Genomic DNA, 25,898 nt, shown 5'->3' with positions numbered 1-25,898 from the left:
CTGTTAGCTGTACTGGGGTAGCTGGCATGGTGCTATGAGGCTGGAAGCTCTGCTCTAAGCATTTCAAATACCAGCAGCATCACTCATAGTGGACAAAAGTCATTGGAGCTTTCAGGCAAAGATACTGAGTCAAGCTGCGTATACATGACAGACCACAAACACCTAGAATAGCTTGTGGGCAATTTGTCATTTGTATAACGATAGAGGAACCAGCCTCAAGACTCTGAGTGACTTCAAATGGGAAAGTCCAACAGTCAGAACACAAGTCAGGGTGCTCGGCTCTCATCCCTGATCCAACCAAGAGGCAGTGAGCTCTCACTGCCCACGAGCTATTCTAAACCCACATCTGCACAGGTTCACTTAGTTCCTCATCTGGCTGGATGCCTGGAAATTCCAGTGGAAGCTAAATAGCAGGTCAATAAAAGCTAGATATTGCAAGCTAACGATAACTAGTCTCATGGTAGGAAATAATGTATTACATGAGGGAAGGCTTCTGTCTGTACTTCGACAGGTGATTACTGTCTCATGAGTGTGTTTAATGTTTGCTCTTTGGAGGAGTATGAAGACGAAAGAGACATTTGGAAGTCAACCCTTCTCACACAGAGTCTCCTGGAAGTGAAGATAATGGCAGGGCTACAGTTCAGAGAATTTGGATGGAAATATGCCTAGAGGATGAAGTTGGGCCTGGGCATCTTCATTCCTTTACATTCTCTCTTCCGCGGGTGGAAAAACTCAAACTCACTGCTATCAAGTTAGAACTGACTCATAGCTGACGCTCTAGTGGATTTTTCAGAGCCTGTAAACTACCGAGAGGAAGAAAGTCCATCTTTCTCCCGAGATGCTGCCAGTGGATTTAAGCCACCAGACAAGACACTACCTTTGCATTGGCAGCAAGTCCCTGCCGATTATGCCACGGCAGAGCCCTCTTCTTCAGGTTAAGAGCTTGCTCGAGAGCTGCAAACGTCAGCTTCCAACAAAGTCATCTGCATGCAGTTCACCCCCAGGCTTATCTCAGGACATAGGACTTCGGAAGGGAGGGGACCTTTCCTCCATCTAACCCTGACCAAGAGGCTACATGTGCAATCTGGGAGGGAAGAGCCGAGGACAATTTTGGGTTCTAATTCTGGCTCCACCGCAAAATAGCTATGTAACATTAGACTGGTCAGTCCAGCTTGCTAAGCCGCCGTTTATTTATCTTCCAAATTGGGATAATGCTCCCAGTCGCTTTATTGAGAAGGTTAAATGAAAGAGTAAATCAGAGTGTGATTATAAATGCGGATTAGTACATAGGCTCATGGGGCGGGACTGCAGAAGCCTTGCCAATAAAGAAGTCATTGTGACCCGCAGACGGGTATGACCTAAGTTGGAAGTTGAGGGTGACTGCTGCAAAGCTAATTCAACCCATGTGGACGTGGAGGGAGAGAAAAGGCCAGCCATGAGCACTGACAGCCTCCAGCAGGCCTGCTAGGGAGGCAGCCGTCAGCTCACACTCACCCCTGCCAGCAGAGGCCAAAGCACCTCAGGCCAAATGACAGAGGACCGGGAGACAGAGAAGGAAGGTCTGTGGAGAAGAAACGCCAAAAGGCCTGTGTCTGAGCTGGCCCAGGGCTGGGGGACGGGCGTGGTGCTTGAAGGCAGAGGCTGGACAGGCCTCTGGGATTCATAGTCTGGGATTATCCTCCCTATTGAGTCTGCTTTCAGTTTCGAACATCCTCTAGAGTATCCTCTTTATTTATGAAGAATTCATTTCTGAATGCATAGGAATTCCTGACACTTCTACCCTATGTCTATCCCTCATCCCAAGTCTTCCTTTTATTCATGCAAGAAGCTGCACTGCAATCCCAAAGGCAAACAGTTCGAATCCACCAACAGCTGCACGGGAGAAGGATAGGCAATCTCCTCCCGTGCAATTAACTGCCTCTGAAAACCAAACAGATGGTCAACTATGGGTTGGTTCTGACTCTACAGTACTCAACAACAATAATAGTTTTACTATTAGGAATTCATGGTATCAAACACCTTTGCTAATGACCACAGACCCCACAGAACACAAGACCTCAGAGGCCTAGTCTAGACCCCTCATTCTCTGCTGTAAAACTGGACACATGAAGTCAGGTGTCCATGGTCTCTTAGCCCAGGTTAAAAGTCTAGCAACACCCCAAACCATCAGATTGTAAAACCATGATTCAAAAGGCAGAAATAGTTCTACTTGGGGAAAGTAAAGATCAATTAACTCTTCTGAAACTATAAAAGCAACTGTGTCATTCCAGTTTCTATAGCAACAATGGCACGAGACAACAGAGGCTTAAGAGAATAAAGGTAACCAGTGGGCGCCTCAGGAGTGGACATTCAGATTTGGAGGTTCTCTAGGCCCCCTGCACCAAGCACTGTCACAGAGGTTCTACACCATACAATTAAAACACAGTGGTGACTGACTTCTAGAAACGTCTAAAGTTCTAGTGTGACTGTGTTGTTTCTGAAGGCCTGGAGGTAGAGGTCTTGTACTCCAAAACCACAGTAAATTCTACTGACCTCACTGAAGAAAACAAAATAGCTATTTTGTTCTCAGCAAACTGCAAGGTAACAAATCTGGGTAAACAACTTGATTCTCATTATAGATAGTTTCTTTTTCTAACCCCTCCCGTCTCTTGACTTCCTTCCATAACTTCAATCCATTTGGTCAGGTCTGCCCAGGTAGCAGGCCTTACACTGTTGTGTGTCTTGGCAGAGATAGTCTTCACGGTGTCTGGATCCCAGATGACCAGGTCAGCATCAGATCCTACAGCGATGCGGCCTTTCCGGGGGTACAGATTGAAGATTTTGGCTGCATTGGTGCTGGTCACAGCTACAAACTGGTTCTCATCCATCTTCCCAGTGACCTGGTGGATGTGAGACACACAACTTGAGAGAGAGAAACACACACGCACCCCAAAAGCATGTTAAAAAGTGGAGGGTGAAATGGTTCTTAGCAATAAAGTGGAACAGACCGGATAAGCATATAACTAACTTAAAAGCATAATGAAAAAAACATCAATCTCAAAATGTCATATAGGTGGTTGCATTTATACAACCCTCCAAAAGTGACAAAATTATAAAGCTAGAGAACACATTTGTGGTTGCCAGAGATGGCAGGAAGATGGGCATGGGTATGGGTGTGATGAGGCAGACAGCACAGGGGAGAAATGTGTGACTGAAGGAGCTTTGTATCCTGCCTGCAGTGGTCACTGTATGTTCTACAGATGACAAATGACACAACTGTCCACATATGTTGTTCCAGTGTCAATTTCCTGATCCTGACAGCATACTGTAATTATGCAGGATGTCATGTAAACTATAGGGGACGCTGAAGGAAGGGAACACTGCACAGGTCTGTAACAAGGATACACACACCACATCATCCACCACCTTTTCAATGTCTAAACCTCTAATTATCCTATAACAAAATGGGGCAAGGGAACACTTCAAGGGGCTGCAATGCCTCTCCAGGAAATGTTACGTCATTTTGGCTTGATGAACTGCCCTTTTCAACCATATTTAAAGGCACACCTAGTCTTCTAGCCTAGCCGACCCAGGAACCTTAACTCTGAGCCTGGGTTTTAGCAGCATTCCTAGAATATTTCACATCCTTCCCTTCCTTATAATTCATCATCTTTAACACTTATGCTTCATGGTCCCTTAAAACACAGAAGTAGAGGAAATGACTATACATTTCTGATTTAGAAAACCCCTCTCTAAATCCAAGAAAGGGGGAAAATAGGCAAAGAAAATGAGCAGGTAGTTAGAAAACCCACTGTCATTTACTGGGCTTTCAGAGGCTATAAATCGCATGGGTAAAGAATGTCCATCCTTTTCCCACAGAGCCACTGGGAACACCCACTTGAACCACCAAGTAAGTGTTACCTTTGCTTATCAGTACAGCTCTCTATAGGTTCTGATTAGTAACTGAAAGAAATTAAAAAACAATAAACCATAAAATTCACCTATGATAGCAAAGCTTTCATCATACCAATGTGGATCTGGCAACAGGGGCATGTCATGCACTGCTGGTGGGATAAACTGGTGCAGTCCTCCTGGTGGGGACTTAAGCAAAGATACAGGCAAAGCCTCGGGGGGAAAAAATATACAAACTTGGGGGCCTCATGCCACTTTTAGAAACTGTTTATACGATATGTCTGAGAATATGCATCAGATATTTCTACAAGGATGTCAATCACTACCAGCTCAACAAAAAAGCAAGAAAACAATATAATGATGAGCCAGTGAATTAAAAATGAATTAACAAATGGATTGAGAAATTATGGTACATTCACACTATGGAATACTATGCAGCACGCAGGAGCAACGATTTTGTAAATTATTACCTAACTTGAGAGGTACTGGGGAGCATTATGTTGAGTGAACTAACTCAGTCCCACAAGGATAAATATTGTAATTATTGTAGAATGAGTGTAAGATATAAGCGGGGTGGGAGAGGCTGGAAGCAGAGGGATTTGGATGTGCAGGGGAAGGGGGGACTTAATCACTGAGTTGTACAATTTGATGGGTGGGGGGTGAGGGAAATTGAAAGAATTTGTTAGAATTTGTATTTGAATTTCGTGAATAAACTAGTAGAAAATAAATATAAATTTTTTAAAAAAGGCATTAGTGTAGCACTGATGTTCTAAAGCAGGGCAGGCACGTGGGGTGGAGAAGAAATGGGGAAGAGGTGGGTAGCTAACCAACACTGAACTGGAACAGAAGAGAACTGTTTGAAAGGAATATATGATTATACATTATATGTATGAAAATGGTTTGGAACAAGGAGGGCACTGTGGGAGATAGGGGCACAGAAGGAGGAATGTACAATAATGAATAAATGAAATAATTTTTTTCTTAAAAAAGTGAACTGTTGGGAGAAAATTGCGGCAATGAATGAATGGAAATCCAAAACCTCTGTAAAACAAAAAAAATTTTAAACAAAAAGTGAACTGTTGAAGTAGGGAAAAAATGTGCAACAATGAATGAATGAAAATCCAACTTTTCTGTAAACTTTCATTAAAATCACAGTAATAACAAGGGGGGGATGGAAATAATTTGTATTCTTACACACACACACAAATTAGTGAAGTACTAAGATGGAGTAAGAAGCTCTGGTGGCATCTGGTAGTGCCTGAGCTGCTAGCCAAAAGGAAGACTGAAACACAATGTAGACAAAGGAAACACAAGGTATACGACTTCTGTATGCAAATAAATATATAAAACAATTTAAAAAAATTTTAAAAGGAAGATTGACTCTAATAGCAGCTCTGTGGGAGAGAGACATGCATTTCCTTCCATTAAGGTTTATAGCCTCAGCAACCAACTCCAAAGCCGTGTACATTTTGAATATTTAGATGCAACAATGCGCTAGAAACAAATCTATTCAAGTATGTCTAAGGCTCTGGGAACACTTTCACGACATACTACATTTAAAACAACAATTCAAATAATTCAAACAATTTATTTGAATGTATAATGCTGAATATACAATGTTACATATACACTCATTCAGCATATACTTCATGTTACTTATACACTGAACATACAAAGTTACTTACAGTCATTCACTCCTACAAATAACAAATGCTTGCTCTTGTGCACCCATTAAAAAATAGGAAGACTGTCACCAAAATATTGTAGCTATATGTGAAACATGGCATTCTGAGTGATTTTTCATATTCTGTGTTTTCTTATTCTTCTATGCAATGAGCTTAAAGTGTACACATAATCTAAAATATTCATTAAAAAATAAAAACCCTACCTAGTGTTGTTACTAAATTTTAAATGGCAAAAAATTAAAAAGCCTAAAAATCCCTTGAAGTTTAGCCTCAAGAGCGAGTTTTAAGAACACTGAGTCAATTTTCAAGAGAAAATGAGTAACTCCTCAGGTTATTAAAGAAGCTTTTTCCTAACCACCCCCATGGAGTTATAGTTCAAAGACTCAATGTTTTTCTCAGTCTCTATAGTTCCACTGGTGATGATGACAGGTGATAGATAGATACAGATAGATAGATACACACACACACACACACACACACACATATAGATATAATATGTATATATATTATAAAAGGAAATACCTATAAGAGGTGGTGCTCAATATTCAAACTTAAGCAATATTGTCTCACAAGTATCACCTTCTAAAATTTTTGATATTCAAACTTAAGCAATATTGTTACACAGGCATCAGCTTCTAGAATTTCTTCAACTGTAACTTCAAGAGAGACCCAGGATCTCAGATAAGGAGGAGAAAGCTGAGTTCATCCCACGAATGAGGTCAGTGTTTCTTACCACAGCCTTATCCCAGATGACAGACATGCGCTCCTCCGTGCCATTGGTGCCCTCAGGGATCAGGGTGAAGTTATCCTTTCCCACAGCCTTCTGGGCCGTGTTGAAAGTACAATGGCCACTGCCAGTAACCTGAAGATCCCCACTGTAAGGAAAACAGGCCCGGTTCATAATGCTGACTTCAAAGTAGCTTTAAATATATTCTTTCAATGTGACAGGTCACTCCCCTCAGGAAAAAGGAAACTTGAGAAAACACTTGTATGATACGGAATCTTCATTGTTATGCTTTGCATCTAAATCTATACAGAGAGGTACTTTATGGATGACACTGTACCACAGTAGAATCTTTTAGATACCTCACTTATGTCCTTTGGTTGACTTTCAAGATGGTACAGGTTTCAATTCACAATTCCCTCCTGTAAGAGTGTTAAAGTAATAATTCCCTATTCTGAGGGACTCTAGTTTGGAGACTAAGGGTATCTCTCTTTGCAAGTCACTGTGTTTTAAGCTACCAGGTCAGTTTGTTCTGAGGAAAGAAAGAATGTAACATGTGAACACATTGACAGTACTCACCAGGACAGCAAGGAGTTCAGGAAGTCTGGAGTGGTTGGATCCGGGCTGAGGGGTGGGGATGTGACAAAGGCAGCGGCCTTGGCCCAGTTCTTACTCCAATAGTGGGAGCCGTCAGTTCCCAAGCTGGCGGTGATGGGCTCGCCGTACACCACGGTTCCTGACAAACAAGCATGCACACAGCACGTCAGTGTGATACGAGAGACGAAGGAGCCATTCTTACCAAGAAGTTGCTATCTGCCAGGCACTGTGCCAGTGCTCCCATCATCATTTTTTTTAAAAAAGACACTGGCCACACTTCACAGATAAGCCATCCTCACAGATGACAAGCTATTGCACAACTATCCAGTTCTGCTGAAGAGACAGCCTGAACCTGAGTCACCCAGGAGGGGAGTTGCCCTTGAAAGCCAGATTCACAGCTGACTTTGCAAGATCGAGAACGCTAGAAAGATTTCTGATTTTCAGGAAGCTTGCGGATGTGGCTAAGTGTCATCCACTCACCCCAGTGCACCATGCAGCAGAATGCAGCCTGGTTCTGAGCTGTACCCATCACTGTGCTGCTGTGACTCCGTGTTTTCATTGGCTTATTTTCAGAAGATCAATGACCTCTCTCCCTAAGTACCTCAGTCAGGAAGCACCACTAACACCTGCTCAGCATCACAGCAAAGCTCAAGGACCCAGTGGCTGATGGGCAGCATGGCTGTGTGTGAGGGATTCTGGCCAGGACTCAAACTACTTGAGAGGAGAGACTTATGCCACTGAACCACTCGATTAACTAATATAAACCCGGAATGAACTTGCTCATTCCTTATGTCCAAATTCAGTCCTCTTCTTTAACTGTTCAGGTGCTCAAACCAGAAAATTAGCAATCATTTATAACTTCAACTTAAACTCATTGCTATTGACGTGGAACTGACTCAAATCTGACCCTCCATTGCATTCTAAGGCTGTCAACTGAATGGGAGGAGACCACCTATATTTCTCCTGTAAAGCAGTTGGTAGATTTGAACACCTGATCTTTCAGTTAGCTGTCAGACACATTACGCATTATGCTGTGTGTGTGTGTGTGTGTGTGTGTATTGTTAAGTACCATCCAGTTAACAGTCTTTTTTACCATGCTTAAGACCAGAGCATAGGCACTCAATGAGTGTATGTCTAAACAGTTTAATAATGAATTCATTAAAGATACCAGTGCTGAAATTTGAACCAAGATCAGCTGACTGCCACCAGGAACTCATCTCTTCTTCTTCCCTCCTCCCACCCCAGAGCCAAATCTCATCACTCTCAACAGTCTCGTCAAAAAAGTCCTTCTTCCTCAAGCACCAGACCCCAGATAGCCCTCCAGGCCAAACACTTCTCACTCAGGAATGCACTGCTCTTCCTCTCCACAGTCTTTGTGAGGGCTTTATCACTTGATAAATATCCCACAACACCCTCTTTGCTGTAGCCTGCCACTCAGAGAGCTGGCTCCACGGAGCTGCCCCTCCAGCCTCAGGAATTTCACAAAGGAGTCGCTGTTCAGCCAGGGAGTGGTGGAGGTCAGCACAGGCAGCTCACTTCAGGCAACCAATAACAATCTCTGAGCAGGAGTGTAGCTTCAGAAACCTAGGGGAAGCCTGGCCCCAAAGGAAGCCCCAATGAGTCAATGCTCAGAATCACTTTAGAAATGTCCCCGGCCCCCTGATCTATGCAATGTCTCTCAGCTCAAATGTGGTCAGAGAAGCCAGCTGGTGGCTGCACAAACCACGCCTGCTCATCTCACAGTGAAAACACATCGCATAATGAGCCGGCCTTGGCTGTGGCACAAGGACGTTTATGAAATGCAAATGGTGAGCAGAACCCAGATTCAGCCTCAGTTCTCACAAGACCTCCAGCTCCCAGCTTCTAGGCTGCACTTCAAATGGAACTAGTGAAGTGTAGCTCTCCCGGCCCAGTTAGGTCTGGAAGCCCCTGCTCCCTGGCTATTGTCTGTCTGAGCCCAAATGTGAGGTTTGTACAGGTTGGTGGGGAAACAAAGGATCTATAAAGACTTCCTGGTTTGGTTAAAATGAGAAAGTACATAGAACAGAGCTGGCTGGAGATAGAGAATGGCTGGACAGTCTTTGGAAATGCTGGAACAAAGGCAGTGATATATAAACACTTTAATGATTTTCCTGTAACTTGTTATTGCTCGTCCTCTTCCTCTCCCCGGCCACCCACTCCTGAGTCTGCTCCGCAGTCCTGCCCTTGGAAACTTGAGCACGAGGAGGGGCTGGTTCTTAGGAATGTGTCCTGAATAGACTGGGAGTGAATGCTGTTTACTGTAGGCTTTGGAAATTCATCTCTCTCTGCAAAATTCAACTCAGAATGTAGTGTGAGGAGTTAGTACTCGAGGACTGGATTTCACATTCACCCACCACAGAAGAATGAACTTGACCTTTAGCCTCTAGAAAATGTAGAAATGGGTCAAAGCTTTCAAGGTCTTTCCTGACCAGAACCCTATCTCCTCAGTCCAGACTCCTGGATCTGGGCCAAACAACAAGGGGAGGAGAGGGGAGGAGGGAAGGAGGAAGAAAGAGGCAAACTGTTGCCATTTCTGCTTTCCGCCCTTCAGATTCCCTGAGGGAGTCAGAGGTCCTTGCCTGTATTAACCTTAATTTTTTAGTTTATTTTCTTTAGCCTCAAAAAACAAGGTGTCAAACTGAAATATATAAAAGGATTCTCTGCAGGCCCTGCATGATATAAATCATCTAGCTTAGCTGCTTCTCAAAAGACTGAAGGTTCGAGTCCATACACAGGCACCTGGAAAGTAAGTTCTGGTGATGTGCTTTCAAAAGGTCCCAAACATTGAAAATTGTATGGTGCACATGGAGTCTGGAGGCGCTAGTTTTCAGTCAGGCCTCCACCTCCAGGGGGAGCCCGAGTCCATACCTGGAGGACTGTCTAGCATCATCATTGACCTGAATCCTCCGCTCAGTGCTCCTCTCGCCATTGGACCAGAGGGAGCAATGGACAGGCTTCCGGAAAACAGTCAGACCACAGATACCATTTAACTTCACGCCAGAAATAATTACCAATAATAATAATAAACCATATAATAGGCTTAATTAGCCTTTCTGCACTTCTCTAAACACACTGATGATACTTTCTTGGCCGCATTTAGACCTTCATGATTTTCTTCTCCAGGGAAAGTCTAAATTGAAAGATGTGACTTCCTCTCAAGGCCAGCCTTTGGCAAGCTCTCTTGTAAAGCTGGGAACTGTGGGACTTAGGGGGGTTATGCTCTTTCACAACAGGCCTGGGCCTCTGTGAACTCACGAAGAATAAAAAGGAAGACTAGAGCTTAGAGAAGTTTGACAGCTTCTCGACTCTGGCAGTTACTTGTAAAGTCGTTTCCCATGAATAAGCAGCAGCAGGATACGTCCAAAGTAGACACAAGTGAAAACTATTGACATGCATTTCACAATGTAGCCACAGAAACAGAATGAAAACGAATCTTCACATATCAAAGGACAGACCGATGGGTGGACAGACACACACACAATCCCTTTTCCTTGGCCCTTCAGGAACGCAAGCCCGATGCTGGGACTCATCCATCGAGAACCCTCTCATGGAGACTGTCTGACATTCACAGCCTTGTGCGATTCGCAGTCATCTGTCTGGAGACAAGGCTGCTATGCTTTGGAGTAGTTAACGCTAAGGATTCGCCCACACACTGAGTGGTACTGATAGACCACACAACCACACATTTCTCATTATGTTTGAGACAGTAAGCCACACAGCTCTGTTCTGATTTGGGGTTTCCGGTGGTTTAAAGTCCCTCAGCAGCCACAAAGGCTCTGAACATTTCTGCAGAAGTGTCACAAGGTGGGAGTGAGGAGGAGGATGGAGAAAGGTGTCCACCAGATGAGGACAGCAGGCACTGCCTACAGACCACCATTCACACATGGGAGGCATCAAGACCCATGCTAGATTGCAACATGAACTAAATAAGGAACTCATTCTGAATGAGTGGTGATGCTAAACTTTCAGTTGGAAAGAGTTGACCAGAAATCTGGAATCATGGTTTCTACTTCTCACAAGCTGAAGGATCTGTAAAAAGATATTCCATTTCTGCATTTTAGTTTCTCTTCCATGAAATGAACCCACTAAAGTTACCAATGTGCACGTTCACTTCAAAAGCAGAAATCAGTCATCCACACTATTCTGATCCTGGTTGTGTCACTTCCTTACTTTCAAAGTGGAGACTGATGAAAGGCACTCCTGCCAAATGGCACAGAATTGACAACAGGATGTGCCACACCGTTGCTCAGGGATTCAATGTTGTTGGATGCTACTGAGTCAACTCTGACTGGCAAGAAAACAAATAGGTCTGTCTTAAAGCGAGTGAAACCAAGTTTCTCCTTGGAGGCTAGGATTTTGGAGCACCATCTCACATACTTTGGGAACGTGGCCAGGAGGGACTGGTTCTTGGAGAAGGACATTATGCTCGGAAGGGTGGAGGAAGACTCCAGATGAGATGGATTGATACAGTGACTGGGGAGATGAGGGTAAGTGTTTCAGCGTGAGAATGGCTCAGGAAAGGGCAGGCTTCAGAGCTGCTGTACACAGGGTCACTATGGGTCATAGGTGACTTGATGATGCATAACAAGAACAATCATTCATGCTGGCACCCAGGCAATTCTGACTGGTAGCAACCCTACTCATCAGGTTCCTGAAGCTGTAAATCTTAGTGGGAGTAGACTGTCAGGAATAGCTGGTACAGTCAACCCAGTGCCTCAGAGTTAACAGGCATGTACTTTTACCACTGTGTCGCCAGCGTTCCACAGATTAAGACTATGTACAATGATTTATTCATGGCAAATACCTTTTATAAAACACATAATCAGCAACTATATACATGGACTTCTCCTAATGGTCTGCACAGGAATCAGACTGACTATATCTGTGGAAAGAATCATTGGAGAAGCTCATATCAGCTGTGAAAACTAGTGCTGATCGTGATGACTGTGGAAGAGACCATCAACTATTCATGTCCAAGTTCAAACTGAAGCTAAAGAAAATGATATCAAATCCACAAGAGCCAAAATTTAACCCCAAGTCTTTGCTTTTTTAATTAAAAATCATCTCAGGAACAGATTTGAGGGCTTGAATATTAATAAGTGAAGGCCAGATGAGCTGTGGGAGGATAGCAAGAATATTATCCATGAAGAATGAAAAAAATCATTACAAAAACAAAGGAAGAGGAAAAGACCAAGATGTGTGTCAGATGAGACTCTGAATATTGCACTAAAGTGCCAAGAAGTCAAAGCAAAGGGAAGATATCAAGAAGTTAAGGAGCTGAACAGAAAAATTCCAAAGGGCAGCTCAAGAAGACAAAGTACTATAATGAAGTGTACAAATAGCTGGAGTCTGAAAATCAAAAGGATTGAATTCACTCAGCATTCTTAAGCCAAAGGAACTGAAAAACAAACTCAAGCTTCAAGTTGTAATACTTAAAAGATGCTATGGGCAGAATATTGAATGACCCAGGAAGCATCGAAAAAAGACGGAAGGAGTACACAGAGTCACTGTACCAAAAAGAACTGGTTGACATAAAATATTTCATGAAACAACTTATGTTCAAGAGGCAATGGTAATAATGGAGGAAGTTAAAGCTGCTCTGAAGGAATTGGCAAAAAAACACGGCCCCAGGATTTGAAGGAATATCAACTCACATATTTCAACAAACAGAAGCAGTCCTGGACACGCTCGCCAGGCTGTACCAAGAAATCTGGAGGACAACAACCTAGCCAACTGACTGGAAGAAATCCCTAGGTGTTCCAATTCCAAAAAGAGGTGATCCAACAGTGTGGAAGTTATCACATAACAACACTAACAAGCAAAATCCTGTAGAATATTATCCAAAAGCAATTAGAACAGTACATAGAGAACTACCAGAAATAAAAGCTGGGTTTAGAAGAGGCTGTAGCACTAGGAATATCATTGCCAATGTCAGATGGATCTTAGCCAAAGCAGAAAGTACCAGAGAAATGTCTGTGTTTCATTGACCATACAAAGACATTTGACTGGCTCACAACAGTTTGTGGCTAACCTTCAGAAGAATGAGAATTCTAGAACACCTGATTGTGTTCATCCAAAATCTATACTTGAACTAGGATATATTTGTCAGAACAGAACAAGAAAACACTGCATGGTTCAAAATCAGAAAAGTAGTGCATCAGGGATACATCCTATCTCCACATCTTTTCAATCTGTATGCAGAACAGATAATTCAAGAGGCTGGACTTTATGTGAACGAATGTGGCATCAAGATTGGAGGAAGACTCATCAACAACTTGTGTTATGCAACCTTACTTGCTGAAACTGAGGAGGACCTGAAGCATTTGCTGCAAAGGTCAAGGAATGTAGTTATGGACTGAAGCTCAGCATCAAGAAAACAAAAGATTCTCACCACTGGGTCAACTGGCAGCATCATGCTAGATGGAGAAGAGATTCAGGTTGTTAACAGCAACAGCTTCCACAATCAACACTCTTGGCACCAGCAGGCAGAAAATCAAAAGATGACTTGCATTAGGGAAATCAGCTGGCTGGCAGGGACCGCTCTAGAGTGCTGAGGAGCAAGGATGTCACTCAGAGACTAATGTGAGCCTGATCCAGGCCACGGTCTTCACAATCACTTGCTATGCATCAGAGAGCTGGATAATGACTAAGGATGACAGAAGAAGAATTTGACACCTTTGATTTGTGATGTTGGATAAAAGTACTGACATCATGGACTGCCAAGAGAACTCACAGGTCTGTCCTAGAAAGGGTGAAACCAAGCTGCTCTTTAGAGGCAAGGATTTTGAGACTCCATCTCACATACTTTGGGCATGGAGCCTGGAGAGACCAGTCTTTGGAGAAGGATATCATGCCAGGAAGGGTGGAGGGATAGTGCAGGAGAGAAGTATCCCAGATGAAACTGATAAGACACAATAACTGAGGTAATGAAGGCAGGTATCAGAGACAGTGAGACTGGCTCAGGATAGAGCAGGGTTCAGAACTACTGTGCATAGGGTCGTTATGATTCATAGTCAACTCGGTGGTACCTAACAAGTTACTGTGCATATTGTGTGTATTTTATCTTTTAAGTCCATTTAAACACTATAATCCTAGGAGATGAATAAATATCCTCCCCTTGTAGCTGGGATGAGGCCTGAAAATGACGGCAGTCCACCCAGTGTCACAGGATTAATACATTGTAAAGCTGAGATTAGGTCTAGGCAGTTTGATCTCAGAGAACTCTTAACCACACCTCATATGAATTATTTGGTTTTATCTATACTTTTCAAACAAATAATGCATATTGGTGCTTCTAAGCTTCAGTTTTGATCATCTAAAACTCCTTTATTTAAATGATTGTGTTCCTTCTTGGAGACAAATTTCCTTCATGCTAACCTGGGAATCAAGCTTCCACATTACTTATGAATGTGCTGGGTCCTGGGCCCAGTTTCTACCAGGTTGGGTTTTGTTGGGTTTTGGGTTTTGCCCCCCTCCTATTTGTTGTTAGGTACCATTAAGTCACCTATGACCTCAGTAATTCTATGGACAGATCAGAGCCTCGTCCTATCCTGCACCATCCTTACAATCTTTGATATGCTTGAGCCCATGATCCCAATCACTATATACACCGATTGTGTTGAGGGCCTTTAACTCTTAGGTTATACTATTTTAGGTAAATGTTCTTCAATTTCAAAAAGGTAATTCCTGCCAGCTGCAAGGAGAGGGCAGGTCCCCAGGATAGCAATACAAAATAAAATGATGGTAACACAGCAACAGAATGATATAAAGTCTGGGAAGAGAGGCATCAAGAGAATTCAAAGGGCCAGGAACTGCTGGGACCATCTGCAAGCCATCATCTCTTGGGACAAGTGACTCACTGGTCATTGAGCAATCTGTTCTAGGTCTTGATCCAAATCACCCACCTTCTCCAAGTGGCTCAGGTCCGACAAAGAGCCAGGCACTGAGTCATGGAGGTCAAATTGCTCCATTACGGACAGACAAAGAAAGACACAGAGAGTAACAATGAGATAGGTCAAGGATAGCTAGACCAACACCAGGAAAGTCAGAGACAGAGACCTAGAGACCAAGAAGAAAGAAATGGAGAAAAGAAAATGGACCAAGAAATAGAACAATAAGTAGAAAACAAGGGAGAAACAGAGATGGAGAGACACAGAGTGATACCAGGAAAGTCAGAGACAGAAAGCTAGAGACCAAGAAGAGAGAAATCTAAGAGAAAGAAATGGAGAAAAGGAAATGGACCAAGAAATAGAACAATAAGTAGAAAAGAAGGGAGAAACAGAGATGGCGAGACACAAAATCAAGGGTGGAAGAACACCACGGGAAGAAAAAAGGGGAAGGAGAAAGGATTCTTTTATGATGTTCATGTTCAAGTTAGCATATGATGTTCTGCCAAAGCCAACTTCTATCAGGATTCTGCTCATGAAGCCACATTTTCAGACATAATATATGTTGTGTGATTATCTGATGTCACAGAACAAACAGCAGGTTACAACAGGGCTCTGGCGCATGCATAATGTATAGGCTACTCCACCAACATCCTTTGGAAGAAGCGCTGGAAGCTGCAATTAGTAAATTAGTTTCCAATAACCTTCTTAACGGACTCCCTTATATAACTAAGGACTCAACTTCAGTACAGTATGTATCACTGTATAGTTTATTTATAGGAAGTATTGAAGCACTTGGGCATGAAGGGGGCCAGGGCAAATCCCCCTACCCGAAGAAGCTCCCTTACTTACCCCTTACAGAAATCACTACCAGTCACAGAGGGGGAAAGCATTCTGCAATATAATGTTCCCCAGAAGGATTCTGTGGCAGATGGAAGCTGACGTAATCTGTGTATGTGCCTAGTTTATTTAGACTGCATCAAATTAAGTCCAACTTTTCTATAGAAGGAGGAAAATGCACCTCCCACCCACTCTGAGCAGCACGCGGCTTTAAATAGATACTAACAAGGCCGCAGCAGTGGAACAAAGGCAGGAAACCGGAGCCCTCTGCCTCGCTTCACTGTAATTAGGTTAATGTTGGAACGTGATGAAAGTGGCCCACTTGGCATGAGGGTCTGGAAAAGGAACCACCTCGGTGAGGGGCACCCCCTTCCTCCTCTGCAAACCTGCCCACACTCAGTCTGCAGCACTCACCCTTTTTCCTGGCCTGGGCGATGACTTCAGCTGCACTTTTGCTCATCACCTTTGTGATGTACAGAGGACAGTTGGTTTGGTTGGCAATGGTGATGGAACGATTCACAGCCTCGGCCTCCACCTATAAATGAGTACCTGAACGTGAGAACACAGCCTGCAATAGGAGCCTGCTGCTTTATCCTCCACCCACCAAGAGAGGTGAAAATGAAATTGAGCAGAGGTGATGGAGAGCAGAGATGGGTGCAAGACGGAGCTCAGCAAGAACGCTGCCCCACAGAGCCAAGGTGGCTTTCCCTCAGGTTACTGGTGGAGTGGGCATAGGAGACGGGCATAATAAACAAGCTGGCAGAACTTAAAGAGCTTCATAACACTGGCCCAGAGCTTCAAGTTAGGGCCCAGAGCCGTGAGGCTAAAGGTCAGAGGGAGGCCTGCCTGTGAGTACACCTGAGAATTTTTCCTGACTAAAGAATCGCATTCTGTTTCCAACCTGAGTCATTACCTATTACTTCCTTAGTAAACCTTATCATCCTGAAAGAAATGACGGTCATTGAGATGCACTGTTATGTCCTTAAGATCCTACCTTGAATGGCATTCAAGGGTGGGGGACTGGGAGAGGTACAGCTTGCCCAATGTCACCCACTCAATATTGGTTAGGTGAAATTACGAGGAAAGGCCTTCCTGACACTTTCAAAGGTTGATGGGTACCTTAAAACAGTGGTTCTCCAAGTATGATGAGCTAATTTGCAACTTCACCATCAACCTGGAAAATGTAGATTCACAGGCCCTAGCCTAGACTTATAGCACCGATAACTCTGGCATTAGGATTCTGCAACCAGAGTTTTAAAAACTCTAGGTTCTAACATTAATAGCCCTTGTTTGGAGTCAATGGCTAGAATGCATGGTTGGTACCCTAAAGGCTGGAACTTTGAGTCAACCCAGAGGTAAATAAAAATAAAATTCTAGGGACTTCTTTCCCCAAAATCAGCTGTTTAAACCCTCAGGGAGCACAGTTTTAGTTTAATACACATGGATCACCGTAAGCCTTGATGGCAACTGGTTTGGTTTGAGGTGATCCTGCTCGTTAATGCTGGAGAATCACTGTGCATAGATTCACCGTTCTTGATCCAGTGTATTCACTCTGCTTCCATGATGATCTTGGGTCAAGATCATTCAGTGACGATGTTTGTGTGCTGGGCTTCAGTCAGACACCCACAAATGAGGGCAGCCTCACCCTCAGAACAAGGAGACCTCACAGGGCCCTTGGAATGGAGCAGACAGCATTTGTGGAAACCAAAGGCCCTCTGTCTGCAAATCATAACAGTCAGCTGCTGGCCAGCCACTGGCCTGTCACAGGCTGGTACGACCTTCGCACCAAGAGCAAGGAGCTCTCTCAGTCTGGTTCTTTAAACCTGATGCTTCAACGAGTGATTGTTTTTCAGAGTCCCACTGATTTCTCTCCAAGTCCTGACCAGGTAGGATCTTTCAGAGGACCAGGAAGTATGTTTAGTGGCCAACTGAAAGGGCATCTCCAACAAATGCGGTCCTAAGAAAGTCATTTGGCCCTTGACAGCAACTCCAAAGGTTAGGCAAAAAGCTAAAGGGACAGTGAGGCTATGTTAATGGAGGGGAAATAATTTTTAAAAGGTGGTGAAAATGGTTGTGCAACTTGAATAATATAATCAATGTCACTACATTGTACATGTAGAAACTGTCAAATATAATAAGTTCTGCTGTGCCTATTTCCAACAAAAATTGACTAACTTTTTTAAATGACAATTACAAAAAATCAATTTATTTCATCCCCTAAGTTTTGGCAAAAAGCCACAGCTTGGACTCTTTAAAGTAAGGTGCTGGATTTAATAGGATTTTGTATCCTTCATATTCTGCTAATATGCCTTCCTTTAGTTCCCGTAACAATGCCTAGAACATACTAGGTGCTACAAAATATTTACTACTGAACAAACAATGCCTTCATTCTGTGTTAATGTTATTTAAAGCTAAGCTGGTCCATAAAGAGTTGCTATTTTTCACAAGAAAGAACTGAGCTCCTAACCAAATTAAATGAACTAGCCATGACGGTGCAGAAGCTTGGCCCCAGAGCTTATGTTCTAAAATTGTATTAACTGATAATCTAATTTAATAAAACTAAGACAACTTCATTCACATTTGGCCTTTCAGGCATCAACTCTGTGAAGAGTAATGTCAAGAATTCCAAAGGCAAAAAAAATGGCTCTTGAAAAAGAGCTCATTAAACATCCAAATGTTTTTAATTCTTCAAATAACTGAATGATAATCCTCCCTTTCCCTCGGGCTCCAGTTACAACAGCAGGGCCCCAGCCTCAGGTGGCACAGAAGAGGAACTTCTGGCATCTGCAATCTCTTCGTGTCAGATTCTTCATGAAAACCGGTGTGGGGTGGGGGTGGGGGTGATGTTCAATAGTAGCAAGATTGGCTGACAATCAAAAGGCTGGATGTTCAAGTCCACCTAAAGGTATCATGGAGGAAGCTGGATAATCTACATTTGAAAGGAAAACCCTGTGGACTTCAATTCCACTCTGACCCATATAGGGTCGCCAGGAATCAGAGTCAATTTGATGACAACTGGTTCTAGGGTCCTCATCATTTTCCAGTCGTATGCTTGACTAGACAACTTGCTGTCCCAAATCAAACACATTCTGGAAGTGAAAGGCGCATTATTAATAACTTCATGAGGGTAAAAGGTACAAACCAGGACTGGCCTGAGTAACATGGAATGAGTAATCATACTAATCAGAGGGTTGTGGCTGTTAAGTGCCATCAAGCCCAGTACAACTCATAGCGACCCTATGAACAAGATCAGAACTCTGTCCTATCTTGTGCCATCCTCATCATCTCTTATTTGCTTGACCTCATTGCTGCGGCCACTGTGTTAATCCATCTTGTTGAGTGTCTTTCTTTCACTGACCCTCTCCACTTTTCTAAGCATGATGTCCTTTTCCAAGGAATAGCTCTCCTAACAATGTGCTCAAAGTATGTGCCTCCAAGGAGAACTCTAGCTGTACTTTCTCTAAGACATCTGTTTATTCTTTTGGCAGACCCAGCACTCTTTTCCAACACCACAACTTAAAGGCATCAATATTTCTTCTGTTATTCTTCTTCATTGTTCAGCTCTTAAGTGCATAGTAGGTGACTACAAAGACCATAGTTTGAATCAGGTACACATCAGGCCGTATATTCACATCATTACTCCTCAATACTTTGAAGAGGTCTCTGACAGCAGACTTCCCCAGTGCAATCCAATACATCTTTGAATTTCTTGATTGTTCATTCCAATGGTTTTGACTAAGGATCCAAGTAAGATGGAACCATTAACAACTTCAATCTTTTCTCTTTCTCACAAGATGTTGCCTACTGGCCCAGTGATAAGGATATTTGTTTTCTTCATGTTGAGACTGAATTTGCGTTGAAAACTACAGTGTTTGATTTTTCCGAACAAGTGCTTCAAGTCCTCATTTTCAGCAGACAAGGTTGTGTCATCTGCATAACAAAAGTTGTTGATGAGTCTTCCTCAGATCCCGATACCACAAAGTCTCAACTCCATCAGGAGTCCTTACAGGAAAAGACTGGCTTCCATTAAAGGTGGCTCTGGTGAGAAGAATTCAGGTATCAGCCGGACACCTATCTGGACTCACTCATTTGCCATGAAATCAGCAAGATTTCTGACCCTGCTACCAAGCCTACAAAGGGCACAGTATCTCACTAGAAGAAGAAGCCGTTTATCCACAGCTTACCACATTTTACACAGATCCTGACAGGACAGTTTACCCTTTTGTGTTTTCATGAGGGACCCTGGTGGCATAGTGGTTAAAGAAATCTCTGCTAACCACATGGTCTATAGTTTGACTCCACCAGCCACTCCAAGGGAGACAGAATAACAGTCTGTATCCATAAAGATTTACAGCCCCAGAACCCCTAAGAACAATTCTCTCCTGACCCACAGAGTCTATATAATAAAGAATGTATTTGAATGAACTTGGTAGAAGTAGGTTTTCATAAATACATGTGTATGGTTCTAATATAAAAAGATCAGTTGTTTTATACACACTGAACTGTATATAAAATGTTGTTGTTGTTATGTGCCGTCGAGTCGCTTGAGACTCATAGCGACCCTATGTACAACAGCCCTAAACTCTGCTCTGTCCTGTGCCAATCGCACTGTCTCTGACACTCCCATCCCGATTATAGCATTGATTTAAAAGAGAATAAAAATGTCTTTGTAAAATCTCTTTACTTCATAATAGAGATAGCAAAGATTTTGTAAGTGAATACATACAGAGGCTGTGTACTGTGCACCCGCACTCATCAACGATTAAAAAGCAGACAACTCAAAAAAGATTCAGTAAAAAGCAATGTATCACATGGAGTTAAGAGCCTCCTATAATAGCAAAGTCCTCTAAGTCTCTAAGAGAGCTCTGCCAGCCTAGTCAGTAGAGAGGTGCATTCCCAACCCAAAGGTGGGTGGTTCAAGCCCATTAGCTGCTCCTTAGGAGAAAGTTGGGTACTCTCCTTTCATGCAATTGACAGCTTCTGAAAACCCACTAGCGAGTCAGCTCTGAGTCTGTTCAGATGCAACAGCAATGAATTGGTTTGTGGTGTATTTTAACAGTCCCCAAGGGAGTCCCTCAGCTGTCCGGAAGAGTCTAAAACTCTCCATGCAACAACTGCTAGCAGAGACTCCTCTGTCTCACCATGTGAAAATGGCTCTAAGTTTTCTGGAGAAAATGGTAACCAAAACACTTTCCTGACAGCTTTTTTCCTCCTAGTAAGCCCAGCATGAGTTTCTTTCTGGTTTTGTATTTACAGTGACTTGGGGATAATGAGAAGACAACTCTAGGAGAAAACCCCTAGGGAGGCTCTAAAAATTAAAGAGGAAAAAAAAAAGAAAAAAAATATTAAAGAGGAGTATGAGTCTTGGAAGTAGCCCATGTAGCTGAGACAAGTGGTAATAGTCTCTCCTCAGAGGGCTTTTCTTACCCGGCTCTCTGATGCAACTGAGCAGGATGAAAATGGCTACCCAGTCAACAGCCTGAATGAAAGCCAAGAGCCTACTTTCTAATTAAGTCCAGCCCCAAGTGTGTGTGTTGGGGGTTGTGACAAGGACCACTTTAAACTAAGTCTGAGTCTGTGTGTTGGGGGCACAGATGGGAAGGGAGGTAGTCACACAACTTCAAACCACCTTAATTTCTTCATGAAAGGAAGATGGAAATCACAAAAAGTTTCACTAAAACCCAACTCCAACAGTGCCTTACATACGGCATAGAATGTAAATGGCTTCCCTGGACACAGCCTAGTCTATGTGACTGGCGCCCCTGGGGTTGTACAAAGGAAGTACTAATGTTGTATCTGCCTCAGAGGATCGCTGTAAAGCTTTGCCTTTGAATGGGTTTACAAGAAAAAAGAATTAAGTATTACAGAGTCATTTTAACCTTCTGTTCTTCTAGAACACCTTAAAGCTTAAAAAATGTAACTCCAAAATTACTCCAAAACTGAGCCGAGGAGTAATTCCATGGAGTTTGAGGCTGGGCACAATCATGGTTTATACCAAACCTCCTATTCCAACATGTTTAACCCTGGAAGGCTGGTTCAATGTCACCAATGACACACTTGAAAGCAAAGCAATGTCACAGAAGGAAACCCTCAGGGTGTCTCTGGAAATAGGACGGGGTAGCCTCCAGTGGCTTTCAGAATTAAGAGGGTAGGAATACATGTGTATAGGTGTGAATACCTACATGCTAATTTATGTGCAACATCACCCTCAGGCATTTTTCAGTGACAGCCCTTGACACTGTCTCCTGTTCTTCAAGTTACCTTCCTCAATGCATGTCCCCCAGGAAAGTCACAGCATGGGGTTCCCCTTAGCTACAGCAGGGGCCAAAGTAAACCCCTTTCAGCCTTCCCTGCACTACCACCAGCATACATAAGGATGGATCACCATGGAAGTCCCTCTACCTCTTCGGAGAAATGGACTGTGAAATGCTGCAAAGTTAACAGCTTCTGTCCTTTGGCTGCAGGGAGGACATCATCAGGGGCTCAGCTGGTGCTGAAGGCATGCTGGGTGTGTACGTCTGGCATGTCAGCACAGACTGAAGAACTGCAAATTCTCACTGGATGCAAATACTCCAGAATGCCTGCTGCCTCTTCTCGTTCCTTAGACTCCTTCTCTCAGAGTCTGGAGATGTACAGCACCCCACTACATCCCAGACAGGTAGGTGTAAAGGCACTATTAAACCTCTCACGAATCTCTCTGTTCAGCAGGGAAAGTAAAGTCCTCTCCTGTCACTGTTTTCAGTGAATTCTCTCCCAGTATTCTCAGAGGAAGCCCTAGCCCTAACGTCCTGTAACTTGGTGCCCATTGTCTCAAATATACTCATCATGCCCATCATTTCTCTCAGAATAAAATAAAAATAAATATTCATTTTGCAGCCTACATGTATTTTTTTTCTTATTCTTAAGTTTCTTTATTCCAACAAAAAAAAGCTTGTATTTGTGACTACCATTTGATTTGTAATAGCAGTTTTTCACTAGACACTCTTGTTCTTAGACACTAAATATTAAGAAAAGACCAAAGAAAACAATTTTTTTTAAAAAAAACACGCCAAAACCAGAAATTTTAGAATAGACCAGGAGAGAAGAGAAATAGTTCACAGAAGAGTGTGAGGACCTGCCAGTTCTCATTGATTGCAGGACCCAGATCCAATCCTATTTAAACACTAGCCTTCCCCCGCAAAAAAAAAAAAATAAATAAAATAAAATTTTCCAAAAAAAATGCTTCATAGTAATATAAACTAGATAAAAAAATGCCCCCATTTCTGGAAGAGATCTCATTGATGTGAAAGTCCCTACACATAACACCATGACAGAGCTGGGCTCGCTGCAGCCCAGCAGTGGCCAAGACACTGTGAACACAGCCAATTCGGGGGGGGGGGGGGGGGGGGGGGGGGGGGAAGGTTCTCGCTCACAGATGTGTGTGTTTCACAAAGGGGCCAAGAGGGTGTAGACGGTTTTCACGTAGACATCATCAGGCGGAGGCTTTTTCTTGCTGCTGGGCACAAGGAATTTCTTAATTGTAGGGATATTACTTATTTTCACGGAGTACCCCTGGCAGTGGGTAAATGAAGCGGGGATGTTAGGCAGTAACTCTTCAAGGGCCAAAATGGTCTGAATTAGGATCACATCTTCAAGGCTCAGCTGGCTGCCAATAAAAAAGGTCTGTCTTAAAATCTTTTCAAACACAGGGAAGTATCTGAATACAGCCTTTTGGGTCATGCTAACAATGCTCTTTTTTTTATTGTCTGGTTTTAAGAAAGGATGCATGATAATCATTTCCAGAAGATCCAGTGTTCCTTCCACATACATGTCAATCAGGGTTTTCTCCTTGAGGTCATTGCCGAAGAGGTGGAACTTTTCCGCTATGTAGTGGAGAACAGTTCGGGCCTGCACCAACTTCATTCCGTCAATTTCAACCATGGGCACTTGTTGGAACAGCAGGTGGTTACCATCCTGCAAATTCTGCAACTGGTCTCTTGTTTCTAAAAATTCTTCATCAAACTCCACTCCAGTAGCCACTAATGTCCATCTGATGGATTCCATGCGGCCTCTTCCACTGGGATAGTGAAGCTTGGGCCTTGATTCCATGTCAACCTTGAGTTTTCTGGATTTCCTCTGGGCACCCAGAGTTACCCCAGGGCTGGCTGAAGTCCCTCCAAGTGCAGCCTATAGTCAGCCTACATGTATTTCTAAAGTCCCTTCCTGCTCATGGATTCTTTTCTCTGCTCCTGTCCTTTTCTGCTGTATTTTTCTCTTAATTTGATCATTTATATTCTTTAGCATGCAGCCTATGACCAGGAAAGAAGCCTTATGCCTCCACTGATCACTGTCTTAGCCTCAGAGTTCACATTATTCTTTCATCAGGTCCTTCTGTCCCTTGCTGATAGCCTTTCATTAGGATGAAACTTCCGAAAAGTATTTAAAGGCCACAAGTTGCCATTTAGGAAAACAGACTGCCAATCATATAAGATGAAAGCACACCCTCCCTCTTCTCACTTAATTGCTTTTCCATCCAGGACTATGGTGAGCTCTGATGACCTAGTCGGAAGGGAGCCATGCTAACCACACCCTCTGGCAGTCTGAAGCCACCAGTGACTCTGAAGGAGAATGATTCACAATCTCCTCCCATGAGATTTACAGCCTCTGAAAACCCACTGAAGGGTCAGATGTGAGCTGGTTCTGCACTGACTGCAACTAATTGAATTGAAAGCTGTCCAAGTCTGCGATCCTCAGCCGAAAAAATGCCCTGTTATTATTCTCTCCTCTGTACTTTTGATTCTATCAAACTATACTGACTGTTAATTAGCCTGTGTAGATTTATTATGGAAAAATTTATAATTCCCATTACGTTTTCTAGTGTTTGGGATATTGTTTTGGATCCTACAATGGTTAACAAGCTCTCAACAACTAATTAGTCAACAGTTCAAATGCAGAGAAAAACATGACATTCTGATCCCACAGATTACAATGTAGAAAACCCTCTGGGGAAATTCTGTTCTATTCTTTAGCATTGCTTATGAATATGGAATAGACTTAAGAGCAATAGGTTTAATTTGGTTTTTAAGATTTTGAAAGATCCCACTTATAAACCAGTAACCTATATTATAAGACACGGCCACAAATCTATCTATGTATACCCAATTAATCTATGGCTTCTCAGAGGGACAGAATCAGCAGCCAGGAACCCTCATTCTGGAGCGGAAAGGAGAGGGTCCACCAGGAAGCACCCACTGGACCACCAGGAAGCACCCAGTGGACTCCAGGCCATGCATTCTAGTCAGCAGGTTTTTACCTCCTCAGGCCGGCTCAGCACATGTCCCTCGGGTCCTGTGATGCCCAGATCCAGGATCCTTTGCTGTTCCTGAAATGTTTAAAGAAAGCCAAGCTGTGAGAGAGACCTGGAGTTCAGACACCAATTGTTAGAGATCTGGATAGAACATAACTGGGGCAAGATGTAAAAATGACAGTGCTGCCACAATCATTAACCCACACTGCATGAGAAGCACTCAGCACTCTATCTATCCCAGACCTGAGTGAGCTGGACAGATGAATTACAGCCTCTCAGAAGCACTCAGATGACTGCCAGGGACACTGAGGGCTGTTGCAATCTCAGCATTTTGCTACAGTTGGAAAAGCCTCTGGGTTACTAGAAAGTGCACATCCTTTACCTAAAGATAGCTGCACAACAGCGCTGAGAGAAATGCTTTCTCCTGGGAAGACGCAGCTTCTACATACTGTGTATACGCTGAGAGGCACGTGTATTACCGACACTCACACTGTCAGGGGACTGTGAGCACAGAGCCTCAGGGCAGCAGCGCCAGTTCTCCCTGGCACTGCCCTGGGTGTGAAGATACTGCCGTCACTTCACACTCTTGAACCTGTCCCTTGCCCTGTAGGTGATGAAGAAATGATCAAAAGGAAAGCACGCTACCTCTGCAATGATGTCGCCATTTTCTGCATGGACCTGAGCAATGGCACCGATATCCCGGATCACACTCAGTACTTCGTATATCTGCGAGAGGAGGGGGAGGCAGAGACCATGATCAGTGCTTCCTGTTCACGAGCACAACCATCTCCCTGTCTGCTATGTTAAAGCTAGCTTCTCTGACACAGCCTAGGGCGATGCTTCTGGTCACATCTGGCAGAGCGGCAGGACCGCCTGGTAATTAGCAAGAGCAGCAGAACCTAAGAAGGCATGGATTAAGTGTCAGCAGCTCACGGATGACACCTTTGGCTGTGTGCTGCATTTGTTAA

General features: G+C 43.4%; 2 protein-coding genes across 4 annotated transcripts in view; both read right to left on the bottom strand.

The window, feature by feature from the left end:
* The window catches only part of DPYSL2 (dihydropyrimidinase-like 2), a 174,750-nt gene that overhangs the window by 5,753 nt on the left and 143,099 nt on the right, over positions 1-25,898 (bottom strand). For all 3 annotated transcript variants that reach the window (XM_006884854.1, XM_006884856.1, XM_006884855.1), the window contains 6 exons: positions 25,576-25,656; positions 24,937-25,005; positions 16,059-16,179; positions 6,880-7,036; positions 6,310-6,451; positions 2,709-2,879 (listed from right to left, as the gene is read on the bottom strand). In XM_006884854.1, the coding sequence (XP_006884916.1) occupies positions 2,709-2,879; positions 6,310-6,451; positions 6,880-7,036; positions 16,059-16,179; positions 24,937-25,005; positions 25,576-25,656 (741 nt within the window). The remainder of the gene's footprint in view (positions 1-2,708; positions 2,880-6,309; positions 6,452-6,879; positions 7,037-16,058; positions 16,180-24,936; positions 25,006-25,575; positions 25,657-25,898) is intronic.
* On the bottom strand, positions 23,070-23,732 carry LOC102864011 (glutathione S-transferase A4-like). Its single transcript, XM_006884893.1, has one exon. It carries the CDS (start codon positions 23,730-23,732, stop codon positions 23,070-23,072), a length of 663 nt encoding a protein of 220 aa, XP_006884955.1.

This window comes from Elephantulus edwardii, unplaced genomic scaffold (genome assembly GCF_000299155.1).
Source record: "Elephantulus edwardii isolate Elephantulus edwardi_28Jun2011 unplaced genomic scaffold, EleEdw1.0 scaffold00038, whole genome shotgun sequence".
NCBI lineage: Eukaryota > Metazoa > Chordata > Mammalia > Macroscelidea > Macroscelididae > Elephantulus > Elephantulus edwardii.
Note: the sequence above shows the minus strand (reverse complement) of the source record. Positions and strands in the feature narration are given on the sequence as shown.